At 34.8% G+C, this 14,454-nt stretch overlaps 1 protein-coding gene across 15 annotated transcripts in view; it reads right to left on the bottom strand.

Annotated features, from left to right (window-relative positions):
* Nucleotides 1-2,558: 2,558 nt before the first annotated feature.
* Nucleotides 2,559-14,454, bottom strand: part of plekha7a (pleckstrin homology domain containing, family A member 7a) — a 203,523-nt gene continuing 191,627 nt past the window's right edge. For all 15 annotated transcript variants that reach the window (XM_056478798.1, XM_056478812.1, XM_056478805.1 and 12 more), the window contains 4 exons: nucleotides 8,369-8,524; nucleotides 5,929-6,062; nucleotides 2,937-3,061; nucleotides 2,559-2,857 (listed from right to left, as the gene is read on the bottom strand). In XM_056478798.1, the coding sequence (XP_056334773.1) occupies nucleotides 2,835-2,857; nucleotides 2,937-3,061; nucleotides 5,929-6,062; nucleotides 8,369-8,524 (438 nt within the window). In that variant the 3' untranslated portion in view covers nucleotides 2,559-2,834. The remainder of the gene's footprint in view (nucleotides 2,858-2,936; nucleotides 3,062-5,928; nucleotides 6,063-8,368; nucleotides 8,525-14,454) is intronic.

Below are 14,454 nucleotides of genomic sequence, written 5' to 3'. Positions count from 1 at the left end.
AAAAATCTCCATATATTTTGGAAGAAAAAAAACTTAATAAGAAACAATGATTATTAGAAGAAATGATTATTTTAAATGATGAACTATAACACTCTTATATATTTGTACTGTTTAAAACCTTAAATGCTTTATCAGTAATGCCATAGGAAAATCCAATCATGTTGAGCTTCTCAAAGAACCTTATAACTCTATAGCATTTTTGTTTTAGGAAAAAAATATATATATTTCATCCTAATTTTTGGGTGCTTGGAGGTCCCCTATAATAAATCAATCGTAAAATGTGCTCCCCCTAGTCCCCCCACCAGATTTTGGTACTTGCTATTAGGGCACTAGAACACTAAGGTTTTCTGTATAATTACATGTGAAATGAGGAATAAACAAGCCATAAATACATTAGGAAAGAGCTGACAATGTCAACGAGTAATATTTCATCTAACACAAGCCATAAATGGTGTATTGTGTGTTCCTGTGGGGTACTGATTGAATTTACTTATTTACCAACCTTTGATATTCACTGTGGAGTCTCAGTAAGCAGTTACTGGATGTGAAGCAGAGGTGGGTCCCACATTTTCGTCACTAGATTTGGTCAAGGGGTGCTCGGTGGGCCTATGTCCTTTAGAGTATAGCTCTAACTAGCATATTAGAAACATATTGGAAGGTTGGCAACTAAACTCTGCAGGACACTGACTTTCCTGTACAGAATTTGGACATCCTCCTTTAGATTAACCTTTTGCATCCTGGAACTCTGTATCTCCCTTTCTGTGTATCCATGACCATCAAATGGGCTGAATCGAGATGCACATTAAACTCAGTTTCTGGAGGGCTGCAGAGTTTAGTTTCAACCCTGCTTCAACACACTTACCTGTAGGTTTCAAACAAGCCTGAAGAACTCAATTAGTTGAATCAGGTTTGTTTAATCAGGGTTAAAGATAAACTGTGCAGAACTGGGGCTTTTTACAAGTTTAATTGGCATCTTTGAATGGAAACTTATAATGGGACTCTTCAAGCACGCTGGAAGCTCAATCTTGTTCTTTACCTCAAATGTTTTACCATTTCCTGTGAGTAGTAGTTTACAGTATGGCAATATATATATATATATATATATATATATATATATATATATATATATATATATATATATATATATATATATATATATATATATATATTATTGTGATAACTATACATTCCTGCACATTTCCATCTATAAGATGTTATTGTTGTAACAAAAGTGGACTAACTGCACAATGTTGCCCTGAGGCAACAAATGGAAAAACTACCATTTTAGTGTATAGATAATAACAAAAAGTGTCTTTCTCAATTAAATATGCTTCTTCACATACCCATGCACATCACACATATTTGAGTAAAGATATCTAAATTTAAATATGTTAAAAAGTCAAATCTGTCTTACATTCTGCTAGCAGTGTGCTCAAGCAGGCTATGGGACCAAAAATGGCTCTTGCCCTCAGAAGAGTCAAACCCACACCCACCTAAAATTCCATTGGTCACCAACTTATTCTTAGATTTTTGTGATATTTTGCTTTAAAAGAAATTAAAGAGGTGCTTTATAGGCTAAAAAAAAGTAATTGTTGCCCGAGTGTGTGTACACCATGCCATAGCCACATCCAAATCACCCTGCTGCTTAAGACCGGTTACTCACTGAAGCTAAGCAGGGCTGAGTCTGGTCAGTACCTGGATGGGAGACCACATGGGGAATCTAGGTTGCTGTTGGAAGTGATGTTAGGGAGGCCTGCAGGGGGCGCTCAACCTGTGGTCTGTGTGAGTCCTAATGCCCCAGTATAGTGAAGTGGACACCATACTGTCATTGGGTGCTGTCTTTCAGATGAGATGATAAACTGAGGTCCTGACTCTCTGTGGTCATTAAAATTCGCATGGCACTTCTCGTAAAGAGCAGGGGTGTGACCCTGGCCAAATAAGCCCTTAACCATCATGACCTCCCAATCATCCCCATCCACTGAATTGACTGTATCACTCTCTCCAGTCCACCAATAGCTGGTGTGTGCTGAGCGCACTGGCTGCCGTCGCATCATCCAAGTAGATGCTACACACTGGTGGTGGTGTAGAGAGACCCCCTTTATGATTGAGAAGTGCTTTGGGTGTATGGCCATACACAATAAATGTGTTATATAAATACACACATTACACTACATTAATGGGTTAAAGGTATAGTTCACCTAAAAATTACAATTTCCACACCTTCCACCCACACTCAAGTACTTTTTTTAGGAACACAAATGAAGATATTTTGAAGAATACTTAGTAGGAACAAAAAAATACTGTGAAAGTCAATGGCTATTTTTAATAACAATGCAACACAGCAAACAATTGAGTACCTTAAATCAATTTCAGGATTTTTTATATAAAAAAAAAACAATAATGTAAGAAAAGTACAACTGAAAGTGTATCTGACAAAACATGCAAAAGTAAAATGAATAATAATACAAAAACATCTTGAATATGATTAAACAAATTATAAATATTTGATATTAAAATACTTTAAACAGCATTTATATGTATAATAATATACAACACTGCAAATGATTACGCACCTTAAATCACAATTATGTACTACTGTATGTTTAACAAAAATAACAAAGTGCTAAATTAAAAAACTACTTTTGATGCCAGAAATGTAAAACAGAAAGTGTAGCTGATAAAACATGCCACAATAAAATGAATAATAATAATAAAAAAAACATATTGCATATAAAAAGTTCCAAACATCTGAGAGCCTGAATGACTGAAGGTGAATTATAAATATCTGGTACAAAATGATCTTTTGGACTCTCAATAAAGCTTCACAACAAGATTTAGCACTCGGACATGGCTTTGGCTGAAAAACAAGGCAAAAAAATATATATATTTAACTTGTTATGATGATTTATTTGTGGAGATGAGGGACGAAGTCTGACCTGTGACCTGCCTCCTCTTGATGGAGGCTTCTGTGGCGAGAGCTCGAGGAACACTCATGATCCTCTCCTGCTGCTGAAGTGTCATATCCAGATCACTGAAGTCCATCTGCTCTGAAGACCTCATGCTAAAACACCACAACACGACACTACTACATCTACAAAACACTCATATCTCTTTTCCATCATCTCTTTTACACAATTCCTTCATGTTATCCCAACACAAATCGATTACGTTAACTTCATTGTTTTTACTAATTTAAGTGGATTGAACCTAAATCAAATAAGTTGTTCTCGAAAAAAACCCTTAATAATAGTGTCGTTTCAACTAATTTTAAGTAAACAAGCAACAAAAGTAATTTTTGAGTGTATATAGTGCATCCGGTAAGTATTCATAGCGCTTCACTTTTTCCACATTGTTTTATGTTACAGCCTTATTCCAAAATGGATTCAATTAATTTATTTCCTCAAAATTCTACACACAATACCCCATAATGACAATGTGAAAAAAGATTTTTTGAAATTGTTGCAAATTTATTGAAAATAAAAACCTGAAAAATCACATGTACATCAGTATTCACAGCCTTTGCTGTGAAGCTCTAAATTGAGCTCAGGTACATTCTGTTTCCACTGATCAGTCTTGAGATGTTTCAGCAGCTTAATTGGAGTTCACCTGTGGTAAATTCAGTTGATTGGACATGATTTGAAAAGGCATACACCTGTCTATATAGGGTCCCAGTGTTGATTTACATTTAGTCATTTAGCAGACGCTTTTATCCAAAGCGACTTACAAATGAGGACAAGGAAGCAATTTACACAACTATAAGAGCAGCAGTGAACAAGTGCTATAGACAAGTTTCAGGTGTGTAAAGTCTAAGAAGCAAAGCATTAGTAAAAATTGTTTTTTTTTTTTTTTTTTTTTTTTTTTTGAGAGAGAGAGAGAGAGAGAGAGAGAGAGAGTACAGTTAGTGGTATAGCCAGAGAGGCAGTTAAGATTAGGAAGGAAAGTGGAGACTAAATAGTTGAGTTTTTAGTCGTTTCTTGAAGACAGCAAGTGACTCTGCTGTTCTGATGCAGTTAGAGAGTTCATTCCACCAACTGGGCAGATTGAATGTGAGAGTTCGGGAAAGAAGGAATTTCTTCCCTCTGAGGGATGGAACCACGAAGCGACGTTCATTCACAGGACGCAATTTTCTGGAGGGCACATAAATCTGCAGAAGTGAGAGCAGGTAAGGAGGAGCAAAGCCAGAGGTCGCTTTGTAAGCAAACATCAGAGCTTTGAATTTGATGCGAGCAGCAACTGGCAGCCAGTGCAAACGGGTGAGTAGCGGAGTGACATGTGCTCTTATGGGTTCATCAAAGACCACTCGTGCTGCTGCGTTCTGAAGCAGCTGAAGAGGTTTGATAGAGTTAGCTGGAAGCCAAGAACAAGAGCTTGAACAATGTGTTGAGCTGCATGTTCAGATATGAAGGGTCGGACCTTTCTGATGTTATAGAGTGCGAATCTGCAAGATCGAGCAGTTCTAGAAATGTGGTCAGAGAAGTTTGGTTGGTCATCAATCGTTACTTCAAGGCTTTTTACCATTTTGGATGCAGTAATGGTTGCCCCATCCATCTGGATTGAAAAGTTATGGTGTAGAGTCGGGTTGGCAGAAACTTTAAGCATTTCCGTTTTTGCGAGGTTAAGCTGAAGATGATGATCTTTCATCCAGTGTGAAATGTCCGACAGTGATGGTGCATGTCAAAGCACAAACCAAGCATGAAGACAAAGAAATTGTCTGTAGACCTCAGAGATAGGACTGTCTCAAGGCACAAAGCTGGGGAAGGATACAGAAAACTTTCTGCTGCTCTGTAGGTTCCAATAAGCACAGTGGTCTCCATCCTCCGTAAGTGGAAGATGTTTGGAACCATCAGGACTCTTCCTAGAGCTGGCCGGCCATCTAAGCTGAGTAATCGGGGAAGAAAGACCTTAGTCATGGAAGTGATCAATAACCCGATGGTCTGAGCTCCAGCATTCTCCTGTGGAGAGAGGAGAACCTTACAGAAGGACAACCATCTGTGCATCAATCGACCAATCAGGCCTGTATGGTAGAGTGGCCAGACGGAAGCCACCCCCTGCCTGGAATTTGCCAAAAGGCATCTGAAGGACTCTCAGACCATAAGACTTGTCAGGATAGAGGGAAAGATGAATGCAGCAATGTACAGAGACATCCTGAATGAAAATCTGCTTCAGAGTGTACTTGACCTCAGACTGGGGCAACAGTTCCAGCAGGACAATGACCCAAAACAAACCGCCAAAATATCAATGGCCTGGCCTCACAACAAATTTATTTTGTAAAAATGTATTTAATAAAAAAATGTGGAAAAAGTGAAGCGCTATGAATACTTTCTAGATGCACCGTACATTAAAAAATACTAGGTTCCACAATTGTTTTTTTGTTGGCACAACTTGAGGGAATTAAGTGGATTTATTATTTGTTACCAATTTAAGTATATTAAACATAAAATGATTTATTTGTCCCAAAACAAACTCAAGAATTGTGTTGTTTCAGCTCATTTTAAACGAGTAGTCTGAACAAACAAGAAACATAATTTTTTGAGTGTACTATACTAATAATTATTTCGGTACTAGTGCTTATTCATTACATACTAGTTCTCATTTATTAGATATGTATAAATCAATAAAGATCTATGATGGTGCTGCAAGCTGAGAAAACACGTGACAAAGAAAAAAAACTAACAAACCAAGAAAACATCTTTATCAGTTTGACAACATCAGCAAATTCTCAACACATTTATATAGAAACGCACTGCAAATTGTGCAACAACACCGCAAAAATGTCTCAGGAGACTTTTTAAAAAATATATATATTTTAACAAACGTGTTGTCAAACTGATGAAGCCTTCTTAATTTGTTAATGCTTTATTAGCATGATGTCCCTCCAGGTTTGACTATGCACTGTCATTTACTGCTTTAGTCTTAGTTATCTCATACCTGGATTTGGACAGGAGGGTTTTTATCTTTGCTACCGTGCGAGAGCGAGTCTCCTTCTCTTCAGGACTCAGGTCATCCTCTGACTCCTCGTCTATTAGTCGCTGTGGAATCCACACTTTCTGTGGTGTAGACAGCTGAAGTTCAACAGAAGACAGAGTGTTTACCTCAAATTATTGTTATTGTCCCAATTAGTGCTTTTTCATCCTGTGTTTTTGTGTGATCAAAAAAGTTTTTATTTTTTTTTGTTTTTCTAAAATTTTTACTTCTTTTTATTCATAAAATCCCGAAATAGTCATTCCTGTCTACAACAGTGTCTAAAAAAATTCTTACACCAAGCGTTATTTGTCAAATGTTCAAATTGCAATCACAATATCAAAAGGAAGACAGAAACGATCACTGATCACAACATGGATTTTTAAAGTCTTTTAATAAGGATTTCATGAGTTTCATGTGCTTTAAACAGTTATGCTAGCACAAGTGGAGTTTTAGTTACAAACTAGCAACTGCAAACTTGCTAATTTAGCATAAAAATGTTAAAGACAGGGTAGATGATTTGGTTTGAAAATATTTTGTTATGCGGGTTGCTTAAACTGCATATGCTGCTAAGGTAGGTTTTGACACTAGTTTGCTGGTTTAAGTCGGTTCAGCAGAAACAAATGTATTAATATGTCAGTACCGTAGTATTGTGCAGTTTGACTGGTAATGTTCTCTGATTAAAGGTCCTGTGAATTGCTTTAAAAGGTGCAATTTTAATTCTGTTTGACGTAATCTCAATTGAAAAATAAAGAGAGGGTGGGACACAGAGTAGCACCTCCCCTTTTTAAAAATCAGGCAATAGCATTTTGTTTTATCACAGCTCTGCCAGTGAGAGTGGTTGAGATTAAGTGGATCAACTGAAAAACAAATGAGAAATGTCTTGAAGGGATTGGGACATGTTACTAGAGAGCATTTGATGTCAAGATAGAGAGCATGTTACTAGTCAAGATTTGATGAGAAGTATGAGGTGACGTGAAAACAATCGTTGATCTTTAAAAACAGACTGAAAGTAACATCTAAAAAACTTTATTTTAATTTACGGGACCTTTAATGAAGGAAACATGAGGTAATCTCCCTCATATTGTCACTTCTAAGGCTGCTTGTTGACATTCATGTGTTTTGGAAGGGGCGTGGCATAGACTGATTATCCAGAGTGGGCAGGATCTTCAGCTACCTTTACCTTTTTTCACTACAAGCATTTTAATTGTTGTACTATAACATGACCCAATTACAACCAAAGTACATGTGAAAAGCTGCCATTTTTGTTGTTTATTTTGTTATTGAGACCATTTTACTATATCTCATTATTAGTGTTTCCCTGCAAATGTATTTAAATGTATTTGTATTTGATCAATTTGACTTTAAATTGAGCACAAGCAACAAGCTGCTCATTGCAGTTCACTTAATGGCTGCTGATTTATTTATCTTTTAAAAAAATGGATTATTAAGCTAGGTTTTGGTTATTAAAAGGACAGTTCAACCAAAGTGAAATTTCAGTCATCATTTTCTCCGTTTGCTTAATGAGTAAATGTCTTCTATTAAACACAGAGAAAGATATACTGAAGAATGTCAAGATGAACCTCGCTGCAGTCTCTGTAGCATGATGACAAACTGGATCAAGCCCATTAGCCTACAAAGTAAACATTGTAATGCGCATGGCTACTGTGCCACTGTGAGAGTTGGGATATGTGTAGACATTAATAACTGAGGGTTGGGGTTCACTCTGTATTGGACACTGCAGCAAGTACAAACTCAAGAATGTTGGAAAAACTGTTGACTTCCAGTCGTGACGTATCGGTGAGGTATGAAATACTGTTTCTGGGTGCAAGCCGCTACTCATGTGAATTGAGAAAATATTTCTTTATGACCACTTTTTAGTCATATCACACATTAAAGTGAATTTTATATAAAATCATGATGTACAAAACAATCTCTGGGCTTGGTGCATCACAAATACCAAATTTTAACAATTTATAAAAAATGGATCACTTCTTGGCCATCAGATATAAGGCATGGACATATATATTGCGATCGGGATTTTTGAAAGTATTACATCGATTTGTAAATGTTTATTATTATTACCATTTGATGAGTCTCCATATACAGTTTGATATAGCGCTTGGACCCGGAAGCTGCTTCGCATGACGTCGCACTTAACAAGCGAATAGTATATTTCATAGTATTTTTTGTTCTTATGGATGTCAATAATTGCTTTTTTTCCCTTAGTTGCTGTTTTGTGTTCAACAGAAGAAATAAATTCATTAAAAGTTTAGAACCACTAGAATAAATGCTGAAGAAATGTTCATTTTCGAGTGAACTATCTTTTTAAGGACGGACTGAACAGCTTGAAACGTTTAGCATTACAGTTAAATTGTCAGCAAATGGGAGTAAAGTCTGACTATACCTCTCTGGTAATATCGAACTCAAAGTCCAAAGGCTCCAGTTCCGATTCCATAACTGGCCGAGCCTTAACCGTCAACCATTCATCTGATGCCGGCCGATGAGGTTCAACAAACAAGGCCTGTTTGGGTCGCTGCAAATCAATGAGATTTTCCCATCCCTACTAGGGCGAAGATGACAACACACAACATTTAGGCAAAAAATACAACATTGCCTCTGAAAATGAGCCTTGGATTTAAAACCTAACATAGGCCAGACACAAAGTGACTTGAGGAAGCTAGTCCAAACAAATTTGGGATTTCTTTATGTATTGGAAAATCTCATTTTGGCTTGAGGCATTTGTATGTTTTGTAGTTTCCCGTTAACTCAAAGGGATAGTTCACACGAAAGGAACATTTACTCACCATTCACCATCATGAGCTTATTATTGCTGTTGAACACTAATGGAGACATTTTGAAGAATGTTGAAATACTGCAAACATTAAGCATACTATTCTTTAAAATATCTTCTTTTGTGTTAATAAAAATAAAGAATATCAAACAATTTTGAACAAGTGGAGGGTGAATAAATGGTGACAGGGTTTTTAATTTTGTGTGAACTATCCCTTTAAAATAAGGTCTGCAGTCAAACCGGTGAAGAGACAGGAAAATAAAAAAAACAAAAAACAATTTCTTACAGGCAAAAGAAAAATGTTTCACCGTTATAAATCAAACCCATCACCACAATGCAACATGCTGTAGATTTTTGGAGTTGAACACATCCAGACATGCACATTAGAGTACTTAACAATTAAACAGTCATGCAAAAACCGTCCATTCATTTTTACTTCACACCTTTCCACATTTAGCTCTCCAAGTACACACTGCAATAAAAACAAGGCATTTTTAGACAATTTCTTATTTTATTTGTGCCTTTAGTGCAAACCTCAACATTAGAAAACGAAGAGCATATGAGGTGACTGGTAGAGTACTGTTGTACACAATATTAGATTTGTCTTACAGTTAGTCCGCTATCACAGCTTTGAAGATGCTAGTTGGTGAAATATGAGTTTAAATAAATAAATAAAAGTACAGATTACTGGTCTTGTATTTATTTATTTAATAATTTATTAGGAAATGAACATTGGAATGAAACCAGGATGCAATCATTTGATCAAAGGTGACAGTACAGAATTATAAGAATATAAAATATTTGTATTATAAAGATTTTACATTCAAAAAATCGTGAAACCAAATGTATCATGGTTTCTACAGTATAAAATATAATAAAAACAATTGTTTGCTGAGCACCAAATCAATAATGATTTCTAAAAAATCACATGACACTAAAGGCTGTAATTTAATTGCCATCAAAGGAAGAAATTACAATTTTAACATGTAAATAAATAGAAAACCGCTCTTTTATACTGTAATAATATTTGACTGTCCTTTAAATCAAATAAATGCAGCTCTGGTAAATGTGATGTTTGGTTTAGACTAAACATTATATTTTTTCTCAGTGAGTCAAATTATCCAAATGTAACTTTTATTTAAAAAAAAAAAAAACTGAGATAAACACTTTTTGTCTGTTTTCCCAATGAGAAAATATCAAAATAGTAGGATATACACACAGCCTCAAATCTAATAGACAAACTCCAAATTTTATTACATGAGGACAAAAATTCAGCCAAATATATAGAGCAATGTTTCTCATTCACAGTCCTTGTGATCCACCACTATGCATTTTTTGTACAGTCCTCTAATAAGTCCATACGTTTATCCTAATTCAACTGTAATGCCCTGTGAAGTGGACTCCACATGATATCCAGTGATAAATCCAGTTTGAAAGGAGCTTTTGTTTAATTTAAATTGCATTTTAGAGTATGATATGTGAGTTTAAGTTGTATTTATTTATAATTATTTATTTATCACTAGTAAGTGCCCTCTATAGTAAGTCAGTGCAGGCTTTGTGCAAATCTGCAAAATTGTGAAGTTTTGCTGTGTTCAGGTAAGGAGCAATGAGAACTGCTGCTGTATTCCAATTTGCATACTATCCATCCAAAATAGTATTTGAAAAATAGAATTAGATTTGTCCAAAACCATAAGATGTGTCCAAAATCACATTCTACTTAAGAAGGTAGGCGACTACTGTATATGTATGTATATATATATATATATATATATATATATATATATATATATATATATATATATATATATATATATATATATATATATACACAGTTAGCTCCCCTTTCATTTTTTTTACTCTTTTAAATATTTTTCAAATTATGTTAAACAGAGCAAGGAAATTTTCACAGTATGTCTGCTAATATTTTTTCTTCTGGAGAAAGTCTTATTTGTTTTATTTCGGATAGAATAAAAGCAGTTTTTATTTTTTTAAAAACCATTTTAAGGTCAAAATTATTAACCCCTTTAAGCTATGTATTTTTTCGATAGTCTACAGAACAAACCATCGTTATACAATAACTTGCCTAATTACCCTAACCTGCCTAGTTAACCTAATTAACCTAGTTAAGCCTTTAAATGTCACTTTAAGCTGTATAGAAGTGTCTTGAAAAATATCCAGTAAAATATTATTTACTGTCATCATGGCAAAGATAAAATAAATCAGTTATTAGAAATGAGTTATTAAAGCTATTATGTTTAGAAATGTGTTGAAAAAAAAATCTTTTCTCTGTTAAACAGAAATTGGGGCAAAACATAAACAGGGGGGGGGGGTTGGCTAATAATTCTGACTTCACTTATATATATATATATATATATATATATAGCCAAATATATTCAAACATACTCTGTACATCTATGATGTTACCATTACCATCAGTTGCTTTGCTTTGTCACTTCTCTTGCATGGCCTTATGGGATAATAAAGTGTCCATTCGATGCGCACTTTAAATTTAAATATTATGAATTGGGACATACGACTCAGTTCGCAAACTGTTTTCACATACTATATAGTAGGAAAGTAAGCTAATTCAGATGCACTGATAGTATGTTAAAATGAATATTCCAAAGTTACTTGGATGGTCAAAAATAAAAAAAAAAATATCATATTTTAATGCCTAATATACATTAGGCATTACATTACAATACATTACGATTTGGACGTGAGTCTGTTTAGAACTACAAACATGGCAGATAAACATTAGTGAGGGTTAAATGGAAAGGCTTAGGTAAAAATGCTTGAATGACTGCAAATGAATGTCTCAATTGCAAATATTTATTCAACTTTTTTTCGCATTATGTTTAATCTCGGGTACATTTATTAAGAAGTGTTTGGTCATTAACTTCTGAATTCATGATTATGCAAATCTCATGAGGAGATTTCTCTGCATGAAAGACCCACAAATGTCTATTTAATGTGCTGTTGCATCTTTGATATTGTGAACACTAAGAAACAGAACCCATTAATAAGGAAGTAGTATGCACCAATGAATGCTCTTTTGTTACACAATCAAAGGTATGTGCTTTTTCTTCACAAAAAGAGTACTTTGTGTGTGTGTGTGAATGCAAGAGTGTATGGGTGTTTCCCAGTACTGGGTTGGCTGGTGCGACAAGTTTCGCATTCCGCTGCATTCGAAAGTTCAAGCTTGGTAAATTTTTACCTGCAAAATCACATCATGTGATTGTATGAGACCAATAGAAGATCAAAACATGACCTCTCTGTACAGACATTTAAAATATATTGTTTCTTAATGTCTAATCATACTGTTTTATCCTGCTCCTCTTCACTTCCACAAACGACAGAATACTGCAAGCACAAACTCTAGTGTGACCGTGGCATACGTAGGTGCATTGGGACTTCTGATTATCTCTATCAGGTGTGGTAACTAACAGAGGTGGGTCACAAGGACAAAAAGTAAGAACCACTGATCTGGATATACAAAGACATGCTCATGGTTTAATCCAGTGTTTCCCAATCCTGTTCCTGGAGGCACACCAACAGTTCATGTTTTGGATGTCTCCCTCATCTGACCCATTAACTTCAGGTTTTGGAGTCTCTTCTAATGTTCTGATGAGTTGTTTCAGGTGTGTTTGATTAGGGAGAGGATGAAAATGTGTACTGTTGGTGTGCCTTCAGGGACAGGGTTGGGAAACACTGCATTAGAAGAGACTTCAAAACCTGAAGTTAATGGGTCAGATGAGGGAGACATCCAAAACATGAACTGTTGGTGTGCCTCCAGGAACAGGGTTGGGAAACACAGGTTTAATCCATGTTTTGTTTTATCAATTGATTGTTATACAAAAACCATGATGTCAGTTTCAAACTAGGGTTAGTAGGTAGGTAGGGTTAGTTGGCAGCTGTCAGGAATGAAATCTTATCCTGATTTGTGGAGAAGTGAGTAAACTACTTTCATTTACTTTCAGTGAGTCAAAGCAGAATTGGTGTTAACAGATATTCATATAGTAGTATTTTCATTGCTGCTTTTATAAAAACTATTTGCTATTTCTTTTCCATTGTCTTATTGGCACACTGATAGTTCAATGAAAAATGTCTGAATGGTGTTAACTGTGCCATGAATGAAGACAACAGGGCAGTGTGAGGAAAAAGATGTGAATTGATTATTGGATTGTTTCTTTTAGTTGAATTAAGTGCTTTCCCAAATGGCAGTCCCCAACAATGATGTGAACAATCATCAATTTAAAAGTCAGCGAGAGACTTGAAGCAAGCGAGCAGCAGAAAACCCTCTTAATGCAGCATGATTTTTTAAAAGTGATTTTGAGCAAAGAAAACCCAAATATCAGGCAGCTCCTGCTGATTACTCTAATTGCAGTTGAAAGATGTTGGAATGTTTGATTTGGCCAAACACTCTCTTTAATGTTCCTAATCAAGACACAATGGTCCTACGCAAATGGTTATTTCCAACCATTAGCAAACAAAGAAATTGAGTAATTGAGTGAAAGCTCTCATGGCCAATCAGAAACGTCACTACACTGTGTTCCAGAAGTAAAACTCCCATTCATTTTTTTCCATAGGGGAACTGATTTTTAACAATTATATATATATATATATATATATATATATATATATATATATATATATATATATATATATATATATATATATATATATATATATATATATATATATATATATATATATACATTTGTAGATCAGAAGATTTGTAGTAATCCATCATTATAATTTGACTTTCATTCACAGTGCTTGATGGGACTGTAGTTGTTTTCATCATCAAAGCCATTAAAGGCTTCACTAAGAAAACAAAAAACTAGTTAATTTAGTCTCCCTCAGGATATCCAAGATGTGGTTAATTTTTGTTGATTTCTGCAGAATATTTAATATGATTTTTAAATGCAACTGGTTCTTGGTGATAACAAGAATACAATTTTTTTAAAACATACAGGCGAAAACAAAATTAAGTCACACTTACAATAAGGTTTTATTAGTTACTAACAAGAACAAATAATGAACAATACTTGTACAGCATTTATTAATCATAGTTCAGCATTTATCAATGCATTATTAACATTCACATTCATGCATGTTAACATTAGCTAATGCACCATGAGTTACATTAACTAATGTTAACAAACATGAACAAATACTGTAATAAATGTACTGTTCGTTGTTTATTCATAATACAACCTTAATGTAAAGTGTTACCCAAATATATTTCTCATGGCTCCTGAGAGCTATAACAAGTGAATCAATTGGTCTGTGCAAGAAACTAAACAATAATAACAACATTACCTTTATTTCAATCCACATCAATGCCATTCATGACATTCTTGCACAGACCAATATTTTAGCATCATAAGACCTCATGACTTTGCTTTGCCTTATATGTTTTTGTTGACTTTCAAAATGACTTCTTATGAATCATCAATGTTAAAAAAATCTTCTTTAACTGCCGTTTTGGATGGTTTCTAAGACTTTTCTAAAATCTTTAAGTAAAAATGAATAGGAAAACTACTTCCAGAAGCTTCACAGATTGATTTTGTTTGTTTAAAGCTGGATGATCTGACACTGATGTTCAGGTTAGAATGAAGAGGCACTTCACTGATTTATTCCTCTACATGAGACGATGATTAGGAACGATTGCACACAGAAAAATCTTCAAACCC

This window comes from Danio aesculapii, chromosome 18, assembly GCF_903798145.1.
Source record: "Danio aesculapii chromosome 18, fDanAes4.1, whole genome shotgun sequence".
NCBI lineage: Eukaryota > Metazoa > Chordata > Actinopteri > Cypriniformes > Danionidae > Danio > Danio aesculapii.
The sequence above is the reverse complement of the archived record's forward strand: the minus strand, read 5'-3'. Positions and strand labels throughout refer to the sequence as shown.